This window comes from Miniopterus natalensis, chromosome 7 (assembly GCF_054644295.1).
Source record: "Miniopterus natalensis isolate mMinNat1 chromosome 7, mMinNat1.hap1, whole genome shotgun sequence".
Taxonomy (NCBI): Eukaryota; Metazoa; Chordata; class Mammalia; order Chiroptera; family Miniopteridae; genus Miniopterus; species Miniopterus natalensis.
The window spans coordinates 52,925,297-52,946,019 of NC_142087.1; the positions used below are offsets into that span (position 1 = coordinate 52,925,297).

Here is a 20,723-nt window from a genome sequence, read left to right on the forward strand (position 1 = left end):
TTTAAAACCTGTACATTGTGATTTTCAGGTTTTGACTTTTATTTATGTTATTAATAGTAAGAGTATACTAGTTAAATTAATATATAGGTAAGCACCCAGTAAAATATTTTATAGTCATGGCATACATTCATTTAATACTTTCTTTTTGTTTTAGCCAAAGCCATACACTTGCTGTCAAAAAATTATGCTGGAAGAATTGTAATGGAAAAACTGGACAGAAGGAAGCAGAAGGCACTGAGTGGTTACATTTTGCAAGTTGTGGCGAAGATCATACTGTGAGGATATACAAAGTTAACAGAGTTGCACTGTAATGGACTATTTATTACAAGCATATAATCATTGCTGTCTTAAAATATTTAAATCATGTAAATAGATAACCTGTCTTTACTTCATAATTTCATTGAGTTTCATTTTTAAGTCCTATAGTAGTATTAATTTGGGACACAGACCCTTTGAAATCTGATGAGGGCTTCAGACTTTTTCTTTTTTTTTAAAGATTTTTTATTGATTTTTAGAGCTAGAGGAAGGAGAGGGAGAGAGAGAGAGAAACATTGATGTGAGAGTGTAACATTGATTGGTTGCCTCCTGCATGCTCCCCATCGGGGGCTGAACTGGCAACATTTTGGTGCACGGGACGATGTCCACGTCAGCTCTGGCCATACACTTTACTGAAAATTGTTCTATATGCAGACACCCTCAGAATCTGGCTTTCAGGGATTCAGACCTGCGTCCATGTGTTCCAAATAAGAACCTCTTCATGACTGAACTTGCCTGATTGTTATTCGGGTCTCTCTTTTCATATGCCCTTCTTTGGGACATTTCATTATTTATTACCTTCTTCAGAGGGAGGACATAGAAAATAAAATGAGATAAAATCCAGATTACTCAGTTTTTATTTAAACAGTTTTTGTAAATAAACAGACCACACAAAGTGTGGTCTTGACCCCTTCTTCCCAGTACACACCACCCATTCTGGGAATTTGGCAGGCGGTTGGGAGTTTGCACTGTAGTCAGTCATTTCTTTCATTCCTTTAAAAGTACGTAGATTCTTCTTTTAGGTTTTAACTTAAAGCAGAATATCTGAACATTTAATCTGATAGATATAGGGGCTGAAAAGTTGAGTTCTGAATAATTTGATTTTATGTGAAGTCAAAAATGAGTCATGAGAGTAAAGTATGTCCCCCAGGGAGACTGATTAGTGATAGCAGAGGGAAGAAGGTGCTAGAAACAGAATGTTGGGTGTGCCAGGTGAGGTTGGGAGGTGAGCATAAGAATTGGGAGTTGTGCTGAGAGATGTTAAGAGCAGGGTGTGAGAGGTACTATGAAGATGAGTGAGAGTGGAACATGGATTCATCTGGCAGTTGGCAATTAAATGAATACTGTATGATTGAAAGATTGGAGATGAGTACTTTCTTGGTGGGAGTTTATCTCATTATCTAATGTGACATCTTGCTTCTAAAAGAGTTAAGTGGTATTTTGTTAAAATGGAGGTTTCTAGACAAGCACTATCCAGTATTTCTTAGTCCAATGGGAATATAATGTAAGCTACATATGTAATCTAAAAATTTCTAGTTGCCACATAATAAAAGTAAAATAAAATCAGGTAAAATTTATTTTAATGCCATATTGTTTTAACCCAATATGTCCAAAGTAGTATCATTTCAACATATCAATATAAAAGCTTGTTGATTATATTTTGTACAATATAGAATGCATCTTACACTTAGAGCCATCTCAGTGCCGACTAGCCACATTTCAAGTGCTCAGTAACCACATGTGGCTAGTGGCCATCTATATTTGCAGTTCTAGATGAGTGAGTCTGTATAAACTTGTTTCTCCACATGATCTCACTTATATGTGGAATATAATAAACTGATGAACAAAATGGATCCAGAGACATAGAAGCATGGAACAGTCTGAGGGATCTCAGAGGGAAGGTGGGGAAGGGGAGTGGGTGGGGAGAGATTAATCAAAGAACTTCCATGTTTATAAGCATAACTCATGGACACAGACATTAGTATGGGGAAAGCCTGGGGGTGGAATGGATGCGGGGTAGAGGGGATCAATGGGGATAAAAAGGGGACATCTGTAATATTTTCAACAATAAAGATAAAGAAACTTAAAAAATAAAATGAAATGAAATAAACTTGTTTCTCAGGTGTTTGTGTGTGTGTGCATGCAGCAAGGCAGTGAGCATCTGAGTTTCCCAACCTCAGAAGCCAGGACACTCTGAATGCTATTTCTCTGCTCATCAGCAGGAGCAGAGTCTTTAACCCCATTGGCACACACGGATTTGTGCAGATCCTGTGCTGGATTCCAGAGCAGACTGAGTGGGCTTAGTCCTTCAGAGCCTGTTCCAGCATAGAACTCCACCCCTGAAGTTTCCCTGAAAGCAGGCCTAGTCTTGGGGAGACTGAGTTCATGGCTGGTTATTGTTTTGTTTGTTGAGTTTGTAGATAGACAGTTTTCCTAGGTTGTCCTGAAGTATCCTCCTTACAGTCACCTGGGTAATTCAGTTCAATAAGCGTTCAGAGGACTTGCTGCACACTTGGGCCACCTACACTGTAAATTATACACGCACATTGTAATTTGACACTCACAGGTCATAATCTGCTGAAAGGGCACCCTTTGAACCATATGGTAGTAATTTGTAATATCTAAAGCAAAAAGGCAGTCTTGGAACTTTGCTCCAGAGGAGCTGAGGAGTATTTCAGATTCTCCAACCTGCCCTTCCCCATTACCCCTGATATCTCATTTCACAGCTTGGTTCGCAGCACAAAGTTCAGATTGATGCCAAGTGCCAGCCTAAGCAGTTGCTGTCTTCTGACCTATACAACTTTCCTAGATGCAGGAGAGGTGATTGGGCTGTTGCTCCAAGTACATGTTTACGTTGGACAGCAAGGGGCCAAATCACTCTCCCCAGCAGCCTCTGGGGAAGCAGAGTTGATTATTTATCCAAAGGGAAAATGTGGGAATTGGAGGGAGACTGCAAATTCAGGAGTGATATAAAAGGGCAGAACCACTCTTTTAAATGAGAAATCCTAAACATCATAGAAAATCCTGGGTTGTCTGTAACAGGAATGCAAGACCTCTACCCACTTTTGTACCAATCTATGTATTTCTCAAGGCATTTTAGGTGAGGGTTGGAACCTGCACTTAAGGAATCAGAAATGTGTTTGAATCCTGGCTCAGACTGGCAATAACTGAGAGTAAGCTTTACTCCATTTCTGTACATGGAGATAATATTAGTGGTTCAGTATGACAAAAGTGCAAAATGAATGCTTTCTGTCTCAAAAGGAATCAAGGTAGGCAGGGGACTCAGGCTCCTTTCTTTACTGTCTGCCTTCTTCGGTGTGTGGCTTCCTCACTATCCAGAATGGCTGCTTGGCCTCCTGCCACGATCTTTGTATTCTAGCCAGCGGAAAGGAGGAAGGTGTAAGAAAAGGCTTGCCCCTGACTTTAAGAAAACTTTTTGGAATTCCACACAGCTCTGCTTAATCTCTGTGGTCAAACTTCAGTCTTGTGGCCATATCTCAAGAGAAGCTGGGAAATGAAATCTTAATTGCAGGTGGTCATGTACTCAGCTAAGAATTAAGGTGCTTTATTCTGGAAGAAAGAACAAATGATAGTCTCATTTCGTAAAAAACACACACCACCTCGTAGGGTTGTTTTGAGGCTTAAATGGGCCAATGCATAAAAAATACTAGCCTCGGTCCTGGATATATGTTACTATTACAATTAAAGCTCAGCTCATGTTGCCTCCATAGTGCTTTTATTAATCCCTCTTTCAATTATTCTTTCCTTTCTCTGAATTCCATAGTATTCTCATTTTCTTTTGTGGCATTTGTCATTCCTATCTTTTATTTATGTATATCCTAAGCTGTGTTGATTAGATGCTTTTTGTGGTGAGAAAATTTGTCTCAAAATGAGGTAGGGAATTCCTGGCTCACATAACTGAAAAGTATCCAGTGGTAGGACAAAGTTCAGGTACACTTTGATCAAGGCATGATTTCTCTTTGTCTAATTCTGTCAGCTCTGTCCTTCCCATGTGTCAGCTTTCTTCTAAGGCTGCCCTCCGTCATCGATGAGGTGGCAGATTTCCTTGCTCATATCAAAGAGCTAAACCTTTAAACATTAAAGTCTCTAACTTTACTCTGACTTGGACATCCTGAACTAATCATAGTGGGCAGGAGAAAACCACACATTGAGTGCCCATCTGATGTAGCAAGAGCCATGAGATTACTATTCTGGAGCTAGAGGCAGGGTGGGGCCCATTAGGACCACATGGCTGCTCTACTCAGGGTGTTTTTTCCAAAGTAAAACCAGGGACAGGCAACCCCATGAATGCCCACTATACAAGCCCCCTGAAGTCTAAACATCTGGGCATTAGATTTGCTTTCTTGTTCAGAGCATCTGGCAGTGTATTCTCAAATCAAGGTGAAATCAAGGATAAGTTTGACAACATAGATGGTTGGCTAGAGGAGGAAGCACTTTCCAGTGTAATCCACCGGTCAGGAAATGAATAATTGTCGGTTCTTTCCCTATCTTGGTGGCATAAAGGGGCAGGGGGCCAAGAGCAGGAGGAAGGAGTCAACATGGGAGGGAACAAGAAGGGGGTGGCCAGACCAGTGGGCCTTGCCCTGAATGAGCACAGGGAGAAGCTGATCCCCCAGAAAAACAGCCTCAGGAAGATCCCTGCTCTGGGTCCACCCACCTCTCTTGTGCCTAGTCCTGGTGGGGTTTTGCTGTTTTGAACATTATGGGTTTAGATATAATGGAGCCTTGTTCCCAACTGTGTCATGATTCTGAGCTGCCCTTTTAGCTTCTATTCACAGAAAAGGTCTCCTGTCACTCTAGGGGAGGGAGTTTCCTGATCTTTCTTTCCACTCCTCTCACGTTTTTTTCCGAGCAGAGCTTTTGCTCTGCAGGCCTTGGAGAGAAACCGGCCCTATTGCTCTCTTATACTTCCTGCTGTGCAGGCCCTCTTCCCATTCCCAGGTACCCGAATATCTAGGTCAGCAGGTTCTCATTATTAGGGAGGTATGCATTTCACTTTAGCAGGAAGTACTAAATTAATTTCATTATCCAAGCCAAATTCAGTCTCTTCTGAAACACTCCCCACCCCCATCTCAACTACTTGGCAGGAAATTTGATCCATTACAATTGTAGCCCCCAGCTACCTCCATGGTCACCAGGCCTGGGGGGTTTAAGCCAGTGGGGAAACCCTAACCCTCACCATTGAAGACTTGGCCATTATAATGGAGCTTCCATCCCCACCGAGATAACACTGCAAACCACCTCGCCAGCAAGTTCAATATTCTGGTTTGTCCTTCAGCCTTAGGTACTGCCGAGGCACTTTCCTCTGGCTCTTCCCCACCTCTGTACCTTCTCACCAATCAGTGGCCTGGAGGCAAGTGCCCCTTAAATGTCCATTTCCCCAGGGCTTTGCCCTCTCCCCGAACACGCCAGAGCTCCTGGGATGACTCCTCCCATGAGTTGTGTCTCCAGCCCTGTATACTGTCCACCCTGAGCCCTGGGGCTCAAATCTCCATTTAGACATCCTGAACTGAGCTTCACATTGTCTCCCTATGCCCGAGCCCCTACCTCCCTGCATCCATCCAGTCACCCAGTATAATAGCTACAAGTCACCCCGAGTCAGTCCTCCCTCAGCCCCCCTTTTGTCCCTGAATTCCATCACTTCTGCACCATCTGGGCTCTGATCAGGCCCTCATTGCTCCTCACCAGGGCTCCTGCCCAGTCTCAGGTGGGCAGTGCCACCTGCAGCCTCCCCACACCCATGCCTCTCATCAGTGCTGCCAGGGGTGTCAGACACAATGCTGATGCAGCCACTGTCCTGCTGGCCTCCCCCATATCTTCCTGCACTGCAGGCTGACTCCCTCCCTCCCCTCACTCCCCTCCTCATTCCTCATCCCTGAACAGCCACATTGAAGGTCCTGCTTCTGGAATTTTCTGAGCCATTTGCACCTCCCGGCCTTTGCACATGAGTGCTGCCCTTCCTCCCTCACCTTCTCTTCCAGGACCCTCTGGAGTCCTAGGCGGGAGAGGCTCTCACCCCTTAGCCTCTGCTGAAAGGCCCCCTCTCCAGCACTGCAGTGTGGAGGGGTGACCTGACTGTAGACCCATCAGATCACCCCTGCACTGTTGTCTTCCCAGCACCGACCGTGTTCCTAGCAGGGAGCAGCTGCCCAGTGAAAGCTGAATGAATGCCCCTGACAAAGCCTGTTTTCATCTTCAGTGATTCAAGGCTGGACAGTTGCCAGAAGCTGAAGCCAGTTTCTGTGCCCTGACTTCTCTCCACCCCACCCAGCCCTGCCATGGCCATTAAGCCATCTTGCTTAACAATCTTCCTAATAAAATTCCAGTCCCTTAGCCAGGCGTAAAACCTTTCTAACCCTGCTCCAAACCTGTCCCACCTTCTTCCTCGACCACCACAGCCTAACTCTGAGACGTACTCACTGAACTTATGCCAAGGGAGTGAATGAATGGAAGAACACATGAATGAATGTCTTATGTGCAGGGAGGTTCTCAAATGGAGCCCATTGCTAGGGGACACATCATCGTGACTATGGAACCAGGCCCAGGGACAAAGCCTCACCAAGGGGGAGGGATTTGAAGTAGAAAATCAGGCTGTTTCTCCTGTCTGTCCAATTTGGCCCCTGGGCACTTAGTTTTCATGGTTCTCAGGTAGGGCAAGGATGTAAGGAGGAGCTGAAGAGCTGTTTCCCCAACAAAGCTGTAAACTTTGGGTGCAGAAGATGGTTGCTTGGGACCTCAGCATGAACCAGCTCAGGCTCCTCTGAGCCCAGGCCCAGCAGCTGGACCAGGTGAGACGAGACAGTGCCAGTCCTTTAGCGCAGGACCCTGGAGCTCACTGAATGATGAACATATGTAAGACATTCATCGATGGGTGCTGGAGGTTCCTCTTCAATCAGGGTAAGAGCAAGCAAGCCGATTTCTGACAGGCTCTTTCTGGCAGGAGTGGCCCAGAGAATCTCGGTGCCAATTAGAGGCTGAGATCCTGGTCTCCCCACACATCCGTTACTCCCCTTCTTCACAGGCTCACTGCTCCGGCCCAGATCAAAGGCTTCCTCCTTTGGGGTACCTTCCCTGGACTCCCTGGTTGGAAGGAGCCCCTTTCCTCTCTGCTGCAATACTTACCTGCATCATGAAGCAGTGGCAGGGCACTTAGCCCACATGGCTTTGTGGCTGGATGTTAATAGTTCATTTCCCTACCTGGCTGTTGGCATCCTTCTGAGCATACAGTGCCCTAGGCAGAGCCAAAGGCTTAAAGATATTCCTTGACTGAATGGTAGCTGAGTGATTATTAATGACCTTCAAGAGTTTTTTGTACCGTCATCAAAGAACACAATTGACAGGGTGAAAAGGCAACTTACAGGATGAGTGAGTGTGTAAATCATACATCTGAGGAGGAGTTATTATCTAGAATACATAAGGAACTCATACAGCTGAACAACAACAAAAAGAACCCAGCTGAAAAAATGGGCAAAGAACTTGGACAGACATTTCCCCAAAGATGTACAAATGGCCAGTAAGCACAGGAAAAGATGCTCAACATCACTAATCATCAGGGAAATGAACATAAAAAATACAATGAGATACCACCTCACACCCAGTAGGACAGCTACTATCAAACAAAAACAAAGGAAGAGTTGGTGAGAATTTGGAGCAATTGGTATATTCTTGTACATCGTGCTTGGGAATGTAAAAATGGTGCAGCTATGGGAAACAGTATGGCAGTTCCACAAAAATTAAAAATGGAATTACTACAGAATCCAGCAATCCCATTTCTGGTTATATATCCAAAAGAACTGAAAGAGAGATCTGTACACCCACATCCATGGCGGCATTATTCACAGTAGCCAAAAGCTGGAAGTAATCCCCCAAACGTTCGTCAGTGGATGAACGGATCAGCAAAATGTGGTACATGCATATGATGGAATATTATTCACCTTGGAAAGGAAAAACATCCTGCCACATGCTGCCACATGGACGAACCTAGAACACATTATGCCAAGTGAAATAAGGCAGTTACAAAAAGATAAAGTATGATTCCACTTATAAGAGGTACCTAGAGAGGCCAAATTCATAGAGACAGAAAACAGAGCGGTGACTGCCAAAGGCCAGGGGAGGGGAAAAGGGGGAGTTGTTATTTAATAGGTACAGGGTTTCAGTTTCGCAAGATGAGGAGTTCTGGAGATCAGTTTCACAATGTGGATGTACCTAACATAACACTACTGGACTCTGTGCTTTTAGTGAATTTTATGATATGTATATTTTAAGCACAATTTAAAAAAATTTTAAAAAAGAGTTCTGACTTGGCCCATTCAGACTGTTCACTAGGCGAGCTTGTCGTAAAGCAGCACCCCTGTGGATCTGGGATTTGTTACCTGGCCACAGGACACCTCCAGGAGAGGTACTCCTTCCATTCCCAGGGAAATAATGACCTGTTAGGGCAGTTCATGGGCCCTAGAGTCCACATCACCCAGGCTAGTTAGAAACACAGAACCTCAGGCTTACCCCAAACTTACAGAATCAGAATCTGTGTTCTAGTAGACATCTGGGTGCTTCACGCAAGTTAATACCGGGAAAGCCTGACCTAGAAGAGACCCTCGCTGGGAAGTAGGGCATTAAAATGAGGGGTAAGGAGCACACACGGTAACATTGTTGGGAGAAGCTACTGCTCTCCCCCCACCCTCCCAATTTAGAGATGGAGAAACTGAGGCCCTGAGAACCACAGTGGCACCCCAGAGGCTGCCGAACACACCTGGCTGGGCTCTGAAGACTGACTTTCCAGGTACTAGCTTGTCCATTTTCTTCTGTGTGCCACTGAGCAAGTTATTCTCTCTCTCTGTGCCTCGGCTTCAGAGCCACCCCACATATCTGCTTATTTAATCGGTGAATCATTAGTACAGGTAAGAGTGCACATGGCCCCAGCGCGGTGCCTGGTACACGGGGAGGGCTCTGTAACTCCAGCTTGTTATTATTGTTGCCCCAAGTCACATTTGCAGGAGGAAGTGCAGTGGACAGGGCAAGATGGCATCAGAGCCCAAGGCTCAAAGCTCGGTCAGAAGGCGTCCAGAAGGGGTGGGATGGGCGGAGACCCTGCCGAGGAAGGGCCTGGGGACTAGGCGGCGGGCAAGAGAAGCTGGGACAGCCTGTCGGCAGAGGCTACAGAGGCCCTGGGGCGCCTGGGCGCCAGCTCCAGTGCCGCAGCCCCCAAGGCGCCCTTTTTCCGACCTGGTGTGAGGGATGGGGAGCTAGGCCGGGAGTGGCAGGGCTGTGCGCAGCCCTCCAAGGCTCTCACGATGGGCCACAGGATGGCAGAACCCTCCAGACACTCTTTTTTTTGGAAGGGGGAAGATTTTATTGTTTTTTTTTTTTTTAGAGAGGAAAGAAGAGAGAGAGAAACATGGGTGAGAGATAAAAGTCATCAGTCGGCGGCCTCCTGATGCCCCCCGCTGGAGGCCCGCGGGGCACCGTCTGCACCGGCAGAGGCCCGGAGCCCGCCGCGCGCCCTCCCGTCGCCCTTCCCGCCGCCCCGCCGCCCGCACACGGGGCACCGCGGGCCTGGCGGCGGCGCGCGCGGTGCGGGTTTGACACGGCGCCCTTCCCGCCTCGTCCCGCCGGGGTGTTTCCAGAACTAGCGGTACACTCCTGAGCCCCCACCGTGGGTCCCCCCACCCGGCCCCCACCTGAATCCCTCACTTCGGACTCCAGCTCGTTGCCCCGCTCCCCCCACTCGTTTCCACACCGTGCGCCTCTCCAGGCCCCGCAGCGCCTGGTCTCCTTTCCTCCACTCCCAAGGCGGGCCCCTCGCCTAGGGGGGTTCCTGAGGCGCCCCCTTTATACCTGGGCCCCATTTCCCGCACCTGCGCGCCCGCCCCGGAGCGCGGCCCAGCGCTTCCCGAAAGTGGGCTTGGCCCGCGCCTCCCACCTGGCCGCGGAGCGCGGGACGGAGCCGCTCTGCCCGGGCGTCCGCCGGCGGGAGCAGGACCCGCGCTCCCGCCGGGCCGCCCCCCCGCCGCGGGGTCCGACGGTGCGCGGCCGCCGAGACGCGGTTCACCGGCCCCGAGAACCCGTCTCCTTCCCCTTCCACCCCCTGCTCGGCCGCAGGACCGGGGCCGGCGAGCGCAGCCCCTGTGCGGAGCGCCCCGCGCCGCGCCCCGGGTCCAGTCTTGGAGAGGGAGGGTCCCGGGAGGGTCGCGCGGGGAGCGGGGCCGGGGGATGCGGAGCAGGAGAATGCCGTTTGTTGCTTCTTTCCCAGCCTCCCGAGCGCCCGCAGGTAAAGGAGAACTTCAGCATCGCCGGTGTCCGGGCGCCCCCGGGGGCTCCTCGGGCGCTGTTCCAAGGACGACGAGAACGGGCTCTCCCCGCCCCGGCGCCCAGATGGGAAAAGGGCAGGAAAGAAGCGAAAGTCCGTGAGTCAGCGCCGCCCGGCCCGACGCGCCGCCCCTCGGCCGCGGACCCGGCGCGGGCGGGGCGGGGCGGGGCGGGGCGGGGCCCTCGCGGGCGGGCTCCCCGGGCCGGGCGGCGGGGACGCGCGGCGGGCAGGCCGGGGCCATGGCCGGCGGGGCCGAGCTGCTGGCCTTCGAGCGGTTCCGAGCCTCGAGTTCGCAGCCGCTCACCTACGGCTACGGGCCGCGCCGCCTGCGCGAGCTGCGGGCGCGAGAGTTCGGCCGCCTGGCAGGTGAGGCCGGCGGGGCACCGGCGGGGCTGGCGGGGCGGCGCGGGGGCCACGCGGTTTCCGAGCCGCCTTCTGCTCCCGGCGGGAGCGGCGTCACCTCGTCTGGGGAGCGTTTTGAATGGAAAGGTCTGCAGGGACGTGTCCACGCGTGCGCTTCGTGGCCGCGGCTCCCCGAGGTCCCACCTGCAGCCCCAAGGCTTCTCGCTCCTCTCGCTCCTTAGACTTCCCGGTGGGACCCGACGAACCGAGATCTTTACACCCGTCCCCATCCTCGGCGAACGGGGCTTATAATTCTGCCGTCGAGACTGACGGCTCTCAAAGTCCAGCTGGAACCGGGCTGGCAACAGGCAGGACGCCCAGGGCCCGGGGCTGCTCGGAGGCTGCTGGGGCGCAGGAGCGGCGCGCGGCGGCCAGTGCGCCCCCGGGGACCCCGGCTAAGGCCGCGGGCAGGGCCCCCGCTCCCCGAGGCTGCGCTCCAGTCCGCTGAGACGGCTCACAGGCAGCTTTTATTTCCGAAACCTCCCTTTTCTCGTCTCAGAACAATGCCTTTGAACTCTAGCTCGCTGGGGGACTTGCAGAATTAGCAAACGGTAAAATCTGAGCGTTGAGTACAAGGCGAGCCTGTCAGTTGGACGTGAGGACGGGGATCGCATCGTGCCTTTGAGTTCCGAAAGGTGGAACAGGCTGGTTAAATGTGGAACCATCTCGAGCTGGCCCCGTGGCTGTTCCCAGCCCATCACTGCAAGAGGGGAGCCCCCGCCCCACCCCGCCCCGCGCAGGGTAGGACTGACCCTTTTGCCAGAGACCTTGGGTGAGGGTCTCCTCCAGCCTTAAGAACCCAGCGAGCCAGGAGCAGGGACCCACGGTCCTCAGGTTAAGTGGCAGGTCGTGGGCCTGCACCGGGATTTGAGGTGTATTTATTGTCTTGATGAAGAATTGGTGGCTGGCTCCTTGCTCGTGGCAGAACAGCAACCATTAATCAGGCAGCTGATTCCAGCTCTTTGGGTCATTTCCTCATGTTTCACTTAGTGACTCTTTCCCCCTTTGGGGCTCTGAGGGCTGTGGCCTCCTCCTTGTGTGTCCCCTCAGTGTAGTTAAGCAGGAGGAAGGCGGGACCTTCTGGCCTGCCTGCTCTTCCGCCTGCCCATCCTTGACAGTGGCACATTCACCTGCGGGAGACAGCCCCTTGTCCCTCTGCTTCCACATTCTGTCTCTGAATGTTGTTTGTTTTTTTGTTTTTTTAAATCCTCACCTGAGGATATTTTATTCCATTGCTTTTCAGAGAGAGTGGAAGGGGAGGGGGGAGAGAGAGACACCCATGTGAGAGAGACACATACATTGGCTGCCTCCCACACGAGCCCCTGAGGGGCAGGGGATAGAACCTGCAACTGAGGTACATTCTCTTGGCCAGAATCAAATCTGAGACCCTTCAGTCCTGGGGCCGATGCTCTAACCACTGAGCCAAACTGACTGGTACAATGCACACTGGCAGGTGCAGAGGGAGGGAGGTAAGCTTCCCATTCTTTTGATGCAAGTCCCAGAGGCTGTAATCATTCAGTCAGGAATTATTTTAGCACTTTAATCCCCTAATCCCCTCCAGCTCTGGTCCCTCAACACCACCCTGGGAAAGTAGAGCTGTGTTCCCTGGGCGCCTTCTTGTTTCACTCTTGTCCTTTAAAGAATAGCGCCTTTCCCTTCAAATGTATAATTTAGATGTGATGGCCAGGATTTCAGGCTGGGCTTCAGAGCCCCTTTGACATCTACTGTACAGATGCTCCCCCCCCCCTTACGACGGGGTTACATCTGAATAAACCCATCATAAATTGAAAATATCATAAGTCGAAAATCACCTACCGAACAGCATAACTTAGCCCAGTCCACCTTAAACGTGCTCAGAGCACTTGCACTGACCTACAGCCTGGCATCCGTTGTTCACCCTCGGGATGCCATGGCTGTCTGAGAGCCGCGGCTCGCTGCCACCACCCGGTATTGCAAGAGAAGGTCGTACTGCATAGCAACAGACCAGAAAAAGATCAAAATGCCAAACTCGGAGTATGGTTTCTGCTGAACATATATATATCGCTTTCACACCATCATAGTGTCAAAAAATCGTTAAGTCAAACCATCGTAAGCCGGGGACGGTCTGAACCGGTGGTAGTGCTGTGCGCACCCTTATTTATCTGTTTGGCGCAAGTTCCCAGCATTTTCTCTGCATTACGGTTGAAGTAGACGTTCGTGGACTAAGCTTACCCCCCCTACCGCTAGGAGTCTTGGAACGTATCCACTTTGTTTTTCCTCATAGGGCAGGAGAGACAAACCAACCAGCCAACCAAAATAATATAACCTTTACTTCCTCTCCCTTCCCCCGCCCCCGTAGGTTTTCTGCAGGGTTGAGAAATGGTAGTTCTGGATAATTAAGCGTTTAACCTTTAAGTCTGAAGTATTTTGCCTAATCCATTGGATGGGAATTTCTTTGTCTTGGTGAAGGAAGCATATTGAATATACAGGTGTGATTCAAGTGGTTCTTGAAGCTTCAGGGTACTAGTTGATGGCCGGTCAACCTGAGTGGAACTGAGAACTGAAGCAGCGTGACCCAGAGGAGACACTGACATTTCCTTACTTGAAGACCTAATGCCAGTTGGTTTGGGGTAATTTGCCTACTTCTAATAACAGCTGAACCCTGTGGAATGTCCAGTGCCAGGCACTGGACTGGGCACTGTCATATACCAACTTTCATCCCATTTGCAGATAAAGGAACAGGGACCCAGAATTGCTAGTAGGATTCAATTCAGGTTTTTTGACTTGGATTCTATACTGTTAACCAATGTGCTGGCTGACACTCTGCTAAGATCAGATCTCTAGTTGATTTAGTATGGCTGCCTTGTTTTGCAACATGAGGTTCTGGACCAAAGGCTAATGTAGCCTTCTCCCAAATGGCTTCCTGGCCCTGCAGAAGTCTGTGGGCAAAGTGTGTGTCGCCTCCGGCAGTCCCTCAGGTTTTACACATGCACTGGGGCCTCACAAGAGCATTTCTCCCAATGCCTGGGTGAACAAAAGCCTTTCTTTTGGTTATGTAACTTTGTATTTCTGAATCCTCAGTAAAAGAGAACATTATTTTAACAATAATTTTCTAGATTAGATAATACATTTACATGGTAAAAACATACAATGAAATAGGAATAAAAGGTAGCTTAATCAACCTGATGAAGGCCATCTACAAATAGATAAACACAGTTAACATCATACTTAATGGTGAAAGACCGAAAGCTTTACCCCTAACTAAGATCAGGAACAAGACAAGGGGGTCTGTTCTCACCACTTTTATTCAACATTGCACTAGAGGTTCTAGCCAGGACAGTTGGGCAAGAAAATGAACTAAAAGGCACCCAGGTTGGAAAGGAAGGAGTAAAACATCTCTACTTGCTGATAACATAATCTTGTGTGTAGAAAATGCTAAAGAATCCACAAACAAAACTACTAGAATTAAAAAGCAAGTTCAGCCAGGCCGGTGTGGCTCAGTGGTTGAGCACCAACCTAGGATCTGGGAGATGGCGGTTCGATTCCCGGTCAGGGCACATGCCCAGGTTGTGGGCTGGATCCCCCAGCGGGGGCGTGCAGGAGGCAGCTGATCAATGACTCATCATTGATGTTTCTCTCTCTCTCCTTCTCCCTTTCTCTGAAATTAATAAAGACATATTTTAAAAAAATGTTTAAAAAGTAAGTTCAGCAAGGTTGTAGAATACAAAAATCAATAAACAAACATTTCAATTTCTATACACTACCAATGAACACTATGAAAATGAAATAAATGAAAGCATCAAAAAGAATAAAATGCCCAGGAATAAATTTATTAAAAGAAGTCCAGGACTTATACACTGAAAACTATAAGACATTATTGAAAGAAATAAAAAAGTCCTAAATAAATGAAAAGACATACAATATTCATGGATTGGAAAACTTATTGTTACGATGGCAGTGCTCCCCACTGGCCTCCAGATTCAATGAAATTCCTATCAAAATCCCAGGTACTTTTTTGCAAAAATTGATAAATTGATTCTAAAATTTATATAGGCATTCAAGAGACCCAGAATAGCCAAGGGCATCTTAGAAAAGGACCAAGTTGAAGGACTCACACTTTTCATAAAAGTAAAGTAAGTGAAGTTTATAAAATGTATCAGTAATCAAGATCATGTGGTATTAGCATAAGGATAGACACACAGCCCAATGGAGCAGAACTGTAAATCCAGAAATAAACCCATACATCTATGGCCAATTTTTTTTCAACCAGATGCCAAGACTATTTAACAGGGGAAAGAATAGCCCCTGTTCAACAGTGGTGTTGGAACAACTTGATATTCATATGCAAAAGAATGAAGTTGTATCCCTACCTCATACTGTATTTAAAATTTAACTCAAAATGAATCAAAGACCTAAAAATTAGATTTAAAAAGTATGAAACTCTTAGAAAGAAGCATACCCATAAATCATCAGGACCTTGGATTAGGCAATGGTTTCTTACAAAAATACAAGCAACAATAACCACAAAAATAGACAAATTGGACTTTATCAAAATTAAAACGATAATGCTTCAATGGATACTATCAAGAAAGTGAAAGGACAACCCACTGAATGGGAGAAAAGTTGTGCACAAATATTCATAGTAGCATTATTTATAATAGAGAAAGAAATGGAAACAACCCAAATGTTCATCGGCAGCTGAATGGATAAACAGAAAGTGGTATATTCATACAATGGGATACTGTTCAGTCATAAAAAGGAATGGAGTCCTGTTACTGGCTACAATATGAATGCACCTGGAAAATATTATGCTAAGTGAAAGAAGCCAGACACAAAAGGCAACATGTATGATTTTATTTATATGAGATGTCCAGAATAGGCAAATACAGAGACAGAAAGTAGATTAGTGGTTGCCATGGCTGGAACTGGGTGGATTGGGAATGCTTGGTAATATGTATCTGGATGAATGAGAATGTTCTAAAATTAGTTGTGATGGTTGCACAACTTTATGAATATACTAAAACCACTAAATTGTATGCTTTAAATGGGTAAGTTTTATGGTGTGTGAGTTATATCTCAAAAAAGCTCTTATGAAACAATCCAAACTCATCCTGTACAGAACAAAAACATTTGTAAAGTGAATGAAAGAATGAATGAATCTATTTACATTATATATTCTTGAAAATGTATTTCAGAGTTTGTTCCATATTAGTACTTTTAAAGTACCAGATGGGTGTGCAATAATTCTCTATTTTAAATACATGGTGATGAACATTTAAGTCATTTCTGTTTTTTGGCTATGGCAGACAATGCTGCATTGAATATCCTCATAGACAACCCATTTCACAAAAGCACGGTTATTTATAAGATCAATTCCTAGAAGAATAATTGCTAAGTCAGAGAGAGTTTGCATTTTAAAGGGTTACCAATATTGCCAAATTGCTGTCCATAAAGAAGTTGTACCAATTTGCCTTCCTACCAGCCATGTACCAGTGGGCCTGTTTCCCCACACCCTCACCCACGCAGTGAATTATCCAATCTTTTGATCTGATGGGTAAACTCAATATCATCCTCTCGTCTAAATTTGCCGTTCTCTGTTTGTGAGAGAGGCTGGAAAGATTATTTAAATTATTAGTATTCTCTGAAGCTCTCCAAGCTTCAGAGGGATGTAGAATTCACTATGGGAAAGCAGAGTCAGGGCTTGCCTGCCGGCCAGGGAAGCTGCACATAAACCCCAGAAGTGGGTGTGAATCACACGGTGAACTAGTTTTACCCTCTTTAATCACATCCATCTGTTGGGCTCCTCCTTCGTGTGAAATGCTCTTCCAGTTTCATAAGAGAGCTGGTTAATCAGGAAAGCTCTCTCAGGGCTCTAAGGTCATTAAATGTTGAAAGAGCAGTTCTTCCATTGCTCATGTCTGTGGGGATTGGGAAGGGCATATCGGGAGGCTGGGAGATATGAGTGGCCTGATGTTATGTCCAAACACATCCAATGGGCACTGCTCAAGCTCATACAAACCAGATCTAGGTAAAATGAATGGGAAACCTCTGAAAAATAACCACAGCTTTATTTTGTGCTTTCTTTCAGGAACTGTCTATCTTGACCATGCAGGAGCCACCCTGGTCCCCCAGAGCCAGCTCACAAGCTTCACTCATGATCTCATGGAGAATGTTTATGGTAAAGAAAAACACACCATAACTGATTTTTGCATCGGACATTAGCCAACTACAGTCAGCTGATATATCTCTGATTAATAAATGTTGGGTTAATAGACTGGGACTGAGCTGAGCACCCAAAGCTGAATAAGCATGGTGAAGAGGGGATCAGGCAAACATGTCATTCCCTATAACACACGTGCTGCTGGGATGGGAGAACTGGCTCAGGGACACATGTGTCACTTCCAGAAGAAGGGGTCAGTGTCAAGAAAGGCACAGAGCCACAAGGTTCTTTATTTGGTGGTGTGATGACCCTGTGGGACTGTCACTGTGCAAGAAGTGGGACAACAGGAGGAACATTCATTCATTCATTCATTCATTCATTCATTCATTCATTCCATAAATAATTGTCAGCCACTCTGATGTCCAGGGCATCATGCAAATGGGAACAAGGTAACCACTCTCTGCCTTCTTGGACTCTGGTCTAGTCAAGGAAAGACCTTAATCCAGTCATCTCCAAATAAATGTAAAGTATCAGCTGTGTGAAGGGCTGTGAACAAAAGGCCTCTGGTGCTGTGGGGTCTGGATCTGCAGAGTGACAGTGGGTTGGCAGTGTGAGTGTCAGGGAAATTTCCTAGGGGTGGGCTCCATGCTGGAGGACAAGCAGGAATTCACTCGGAAAAGAGTCAGGAGAAGGACATTTCAGGCAGAGGGAACAGCATGAGCCAGGACCCTGATGTGGTTTCAGGAACCAGCCCAGGAACACGGAGGGGTGGAGAGGAGTGGAGGTATGAATGGAGAGGTAGGGAGATACCTTATAGGTGCTCTGTAGAGTTTGATCTTTAGACTAGAAACAATTCTCAGTCACTGAAGGTGTTAATCAGAAGCATAATGTGACCAGGACTTAACTTTGGAAAGGGAGTTTGAAATAACAGTAGTAGCAGATGTAACAGTGGTAATGATAATAGTAATAAATGATAATAACCTGTACCGAACACTCATTGTACTTAAAGTACTATCCCAAATGCTTCATCTGTATTATCTCTCCATCCTCACGACAAGCTAAGGTACAGGTTCTGTTATCACTCCTGCTGTCCAAGTGAGGAAACGGGCCCCAGAGAGGGCAGTAACTACCGAGGCCACATAGTCAGGACGAGCTGGAGCTGGGGCTGTTGGGGGAGCTGAGTCTCTAGACAGCCTGGCTCCATAGTGCAAGCCCTTAGTTCCCAGCAGACTGCCTCAGTTCATGACAGTCTTGTCCTGCCACACTAAGGCTTTGGGAGCCAGCAAATATTTACATCTGGGAAACAGTCTCTAGGGAATATGCCCATGAGGGACTTTATCTTGACTTTAATCCATGATTTTCAAAGAGATCTGCAATTCTATGTCCTAAACCTTTGCAAGAGTCGTAACTGTGGGAAAGGTGCTGACCTGAGAGATGACTAAATTGAGACTGCAGGTGTTCCCAATGATATGGGGCTAAAAACCAAGGGGATGAAAGGCAACCTGGGTAAATTCCAAGTCCCACAGGTTACTAGCTGATATAGAAAAGGAACATTGGTAGTTTCAATGGCTAAACATCTAGTGTGGTTTGAGAAAACAAAAACAAAGACCCTAAAACAGAAAGTCCCAAGATTTGCCTTAGCATGTACATGTGGTCCTGTGTCTGAGAAATGGGGGTGACCGGTCCCTGTAGGGCAGGTCCTTCGATAGGCCCATGTTCATATCTTGGGCCAATGTTTTGAGGGATATAATGATACTCTGGGACACACACAGGGGGCACACCAGGATGGGGGAGAAAAACTAGAAGTTGACAAAGGAAAGGTGAAGTTGAGAGAGTCTTTAGCCATGAGAATGGGTGGCTAAGGGGAGTCATGATGGCCCCCTTCACGCATTTGGAGGAGGAGACATATGTGTTTCTGCAGAAACAGTGCCAGTAGCAGGGGTGTGAGCACAGGGCAACAGACGGGGCCTTAGGTTATGTGGTGTGCATGGCTCTGTCTCATGGTTAGGGGACAGCACAGCCTCCTGAGGTGTGGACCTGGCTCCCTGGAGTTAACAAACAGGACCGGGCTGGCCACCTGCTGGGAAACTTATAGAAAAGGTTCTTGCATTGGCCTGGCAGCCCCTGAGTTGACTTCCAGCTCCATATGCTCTTCCTAGATCCCGCCTTGTTTTACTATTGATGAGAGGGTTTTTTTTTTTGCTTAGTTTAACAGCTTTCTTGCTGGTGACCAAGCCCTAAAACTCACCTATTTCAAGTGTACAAGTCAATGATTTCTAGCATCACTATAAATCGTTTAGAATATTTTCATTCCCTCAATAAGATCTCTGATGCCCATTCACAGTTGATCTTTGTTGCTCCCCTAACCCCTCAACCTGCCCCTTCCATTCCCTCACCTTTACCCTCACCCTCACCCTCACCCTCACCCTCACCCTCACCCTCACCCTCACCCTCACCCTCACCCTCACCCTCACCCTCACCCTCACCCTCACCCAGGCAACCACTGATCTACTACTTTCTGTGTCTCTATATGATCACCTTTGCTGGACATTTTATGTAAATGGAATCATACAGTATGTGATCTCTGTGTCTGGCATCTTTCACTTAGCGTGCTTTTGAGGTTCATGCATGACATAGCCAGTAGTTTGTTCCTTTTTATTGCCAGATAATTTTCCATTGCGTGGATATGTTACATTTTATCTATCTGTTCACCAGTGGATGGGCATTTATGTTCCCTGAATTTAGCTTTACAAATAGAGCTGCTGTGAACATTCATGTGTGTGAATTTTTGTGTGGACTTGTTTCCATTTCTCTTGAGTGTATAGGAGCGGAATCTCTGGGTCATATATGATAGTTTTATGCTTAACTTTTTTATCATTGACAGTATTACAGATGTCCCCTATTTCCCCTGTTTTCCCCCCCTCCATCCAGGCCTGCCCCACCGCAGGCCTTCCCCTCACTGTCTGTGAACATGGGTTATGCATATATGGATATATATGTTCTTTGGTTAATCTCTTCCCTTTCCCCTCCAGCCCGCTCCCCAGTGAGATCTGTTATTCTGTTCATGCACCCATGCCTCTGGGTCTATGTTGTTCATTGGATTCCTATGCTTATCTTTTTGAGAAACTGAGGGAGAGGGTTTTTGAGGAACAGCAAAGGAGAGACCATAAGTAGTGAGTTACTTGATGGCTTTGTCTTTGTAACCTGCCAGGTAATCCTCACAGCCAGAACATCAGCAGCAAGCTCACCCACGACACCGTGGAGCAGGTGCGCTACAGGTGAGTGGCAGGGACGCCATCCTGAGCGGGCACTCCCGGCTGTATGGGCTTCCTTCCTACCACCTGCCTGCATCCCACAAAGGTTCTGAATTGTCTTCAGAAAGATCACATTCAGTTAAACAGCCACACACACAGTGATAAAGATCAGGGTCAGAGGATGGGAAGGTGAGAGTGAGCGGGTGCTGAGCGGGGCCGGCCAGGAGCACAGGGTGGGCAGCTCTGAGGTGTGCGCCGCTGTGCGGCTCCAGGTTGGTGCCGTAGCTCCTGGGGACCAGAGCGATAGAGAGTGACCCAGGTCCTAAGTCTTGTTTCTAGAGAGAATAAAAACACTTTCTTTGGTTTTTCTTTTCATGTTTCATTAGACATCTTGTTTTATTCATCCCCCCCTTTTACTAATATTTGCATATTAAACAGCTTTTTATATTTTCCCACATGTAATAATTAGTTTTTGGTAAATCATTTCCAAGTGGTACCTAAAGTTACTTAAATTGATACAATTTCAAGTTATTTCCAATTTGAAAGGGATACTGGGTTGCCAAAT

General features: G+C 47.5%; 2 protein-coding genes across 5 annotated transcripts in view; both read left to right on the forward strand.

Moving 5' to 3' along the window:
* Positions 1-879, forward strand: part of ELP2 (elongator acetyltransferase complex subunit 2) — a 38,663-nt gene extending 37,784 nt beyond the window's left edge. For 3 of the 4 annotated variants that reach the window (XM_016195970.2, XM_016195968.2, XM_016195969.2), the window contains one exon: positions 155-879. In XM_016195970.2, coding sequence (XP_016051456.2) covers positions 155-311 — 157 coding nt within the window. In that variant the 3' untranslated portion in view covers positions 312-879. The remainder of the gene's footprint in view (positions 1-154) is intronic. The other variant, XR_001601938.2, reaches the window with a different exon arrangement.
* A 9,723-nt stretch (positions 880-10,602) lies between these two features.
* The window catches only part of MOCOS (molybdenum cofactor sulfurase), a 41,766-nt gene continuing 31,645 nt past the window's right edge, over positions 10,603-20,723 (forward strand). Inside the window, exons 1-3 of the mRNA XM_087819309.1 lie at positions 10,603-10,729; positions 16,833-16,922; positions 20,116-20,182. Coding sequence (XP_087675435.1) covers positions 10,603-10,729; positions 16,833-16,922; positions 20,116-20,182 — 284 coding nt within the window. The remainder of the gene's footprint in view (positions 10,730-16,832; positions 16,923-20,115; positions 20,183-20,723) is intronic.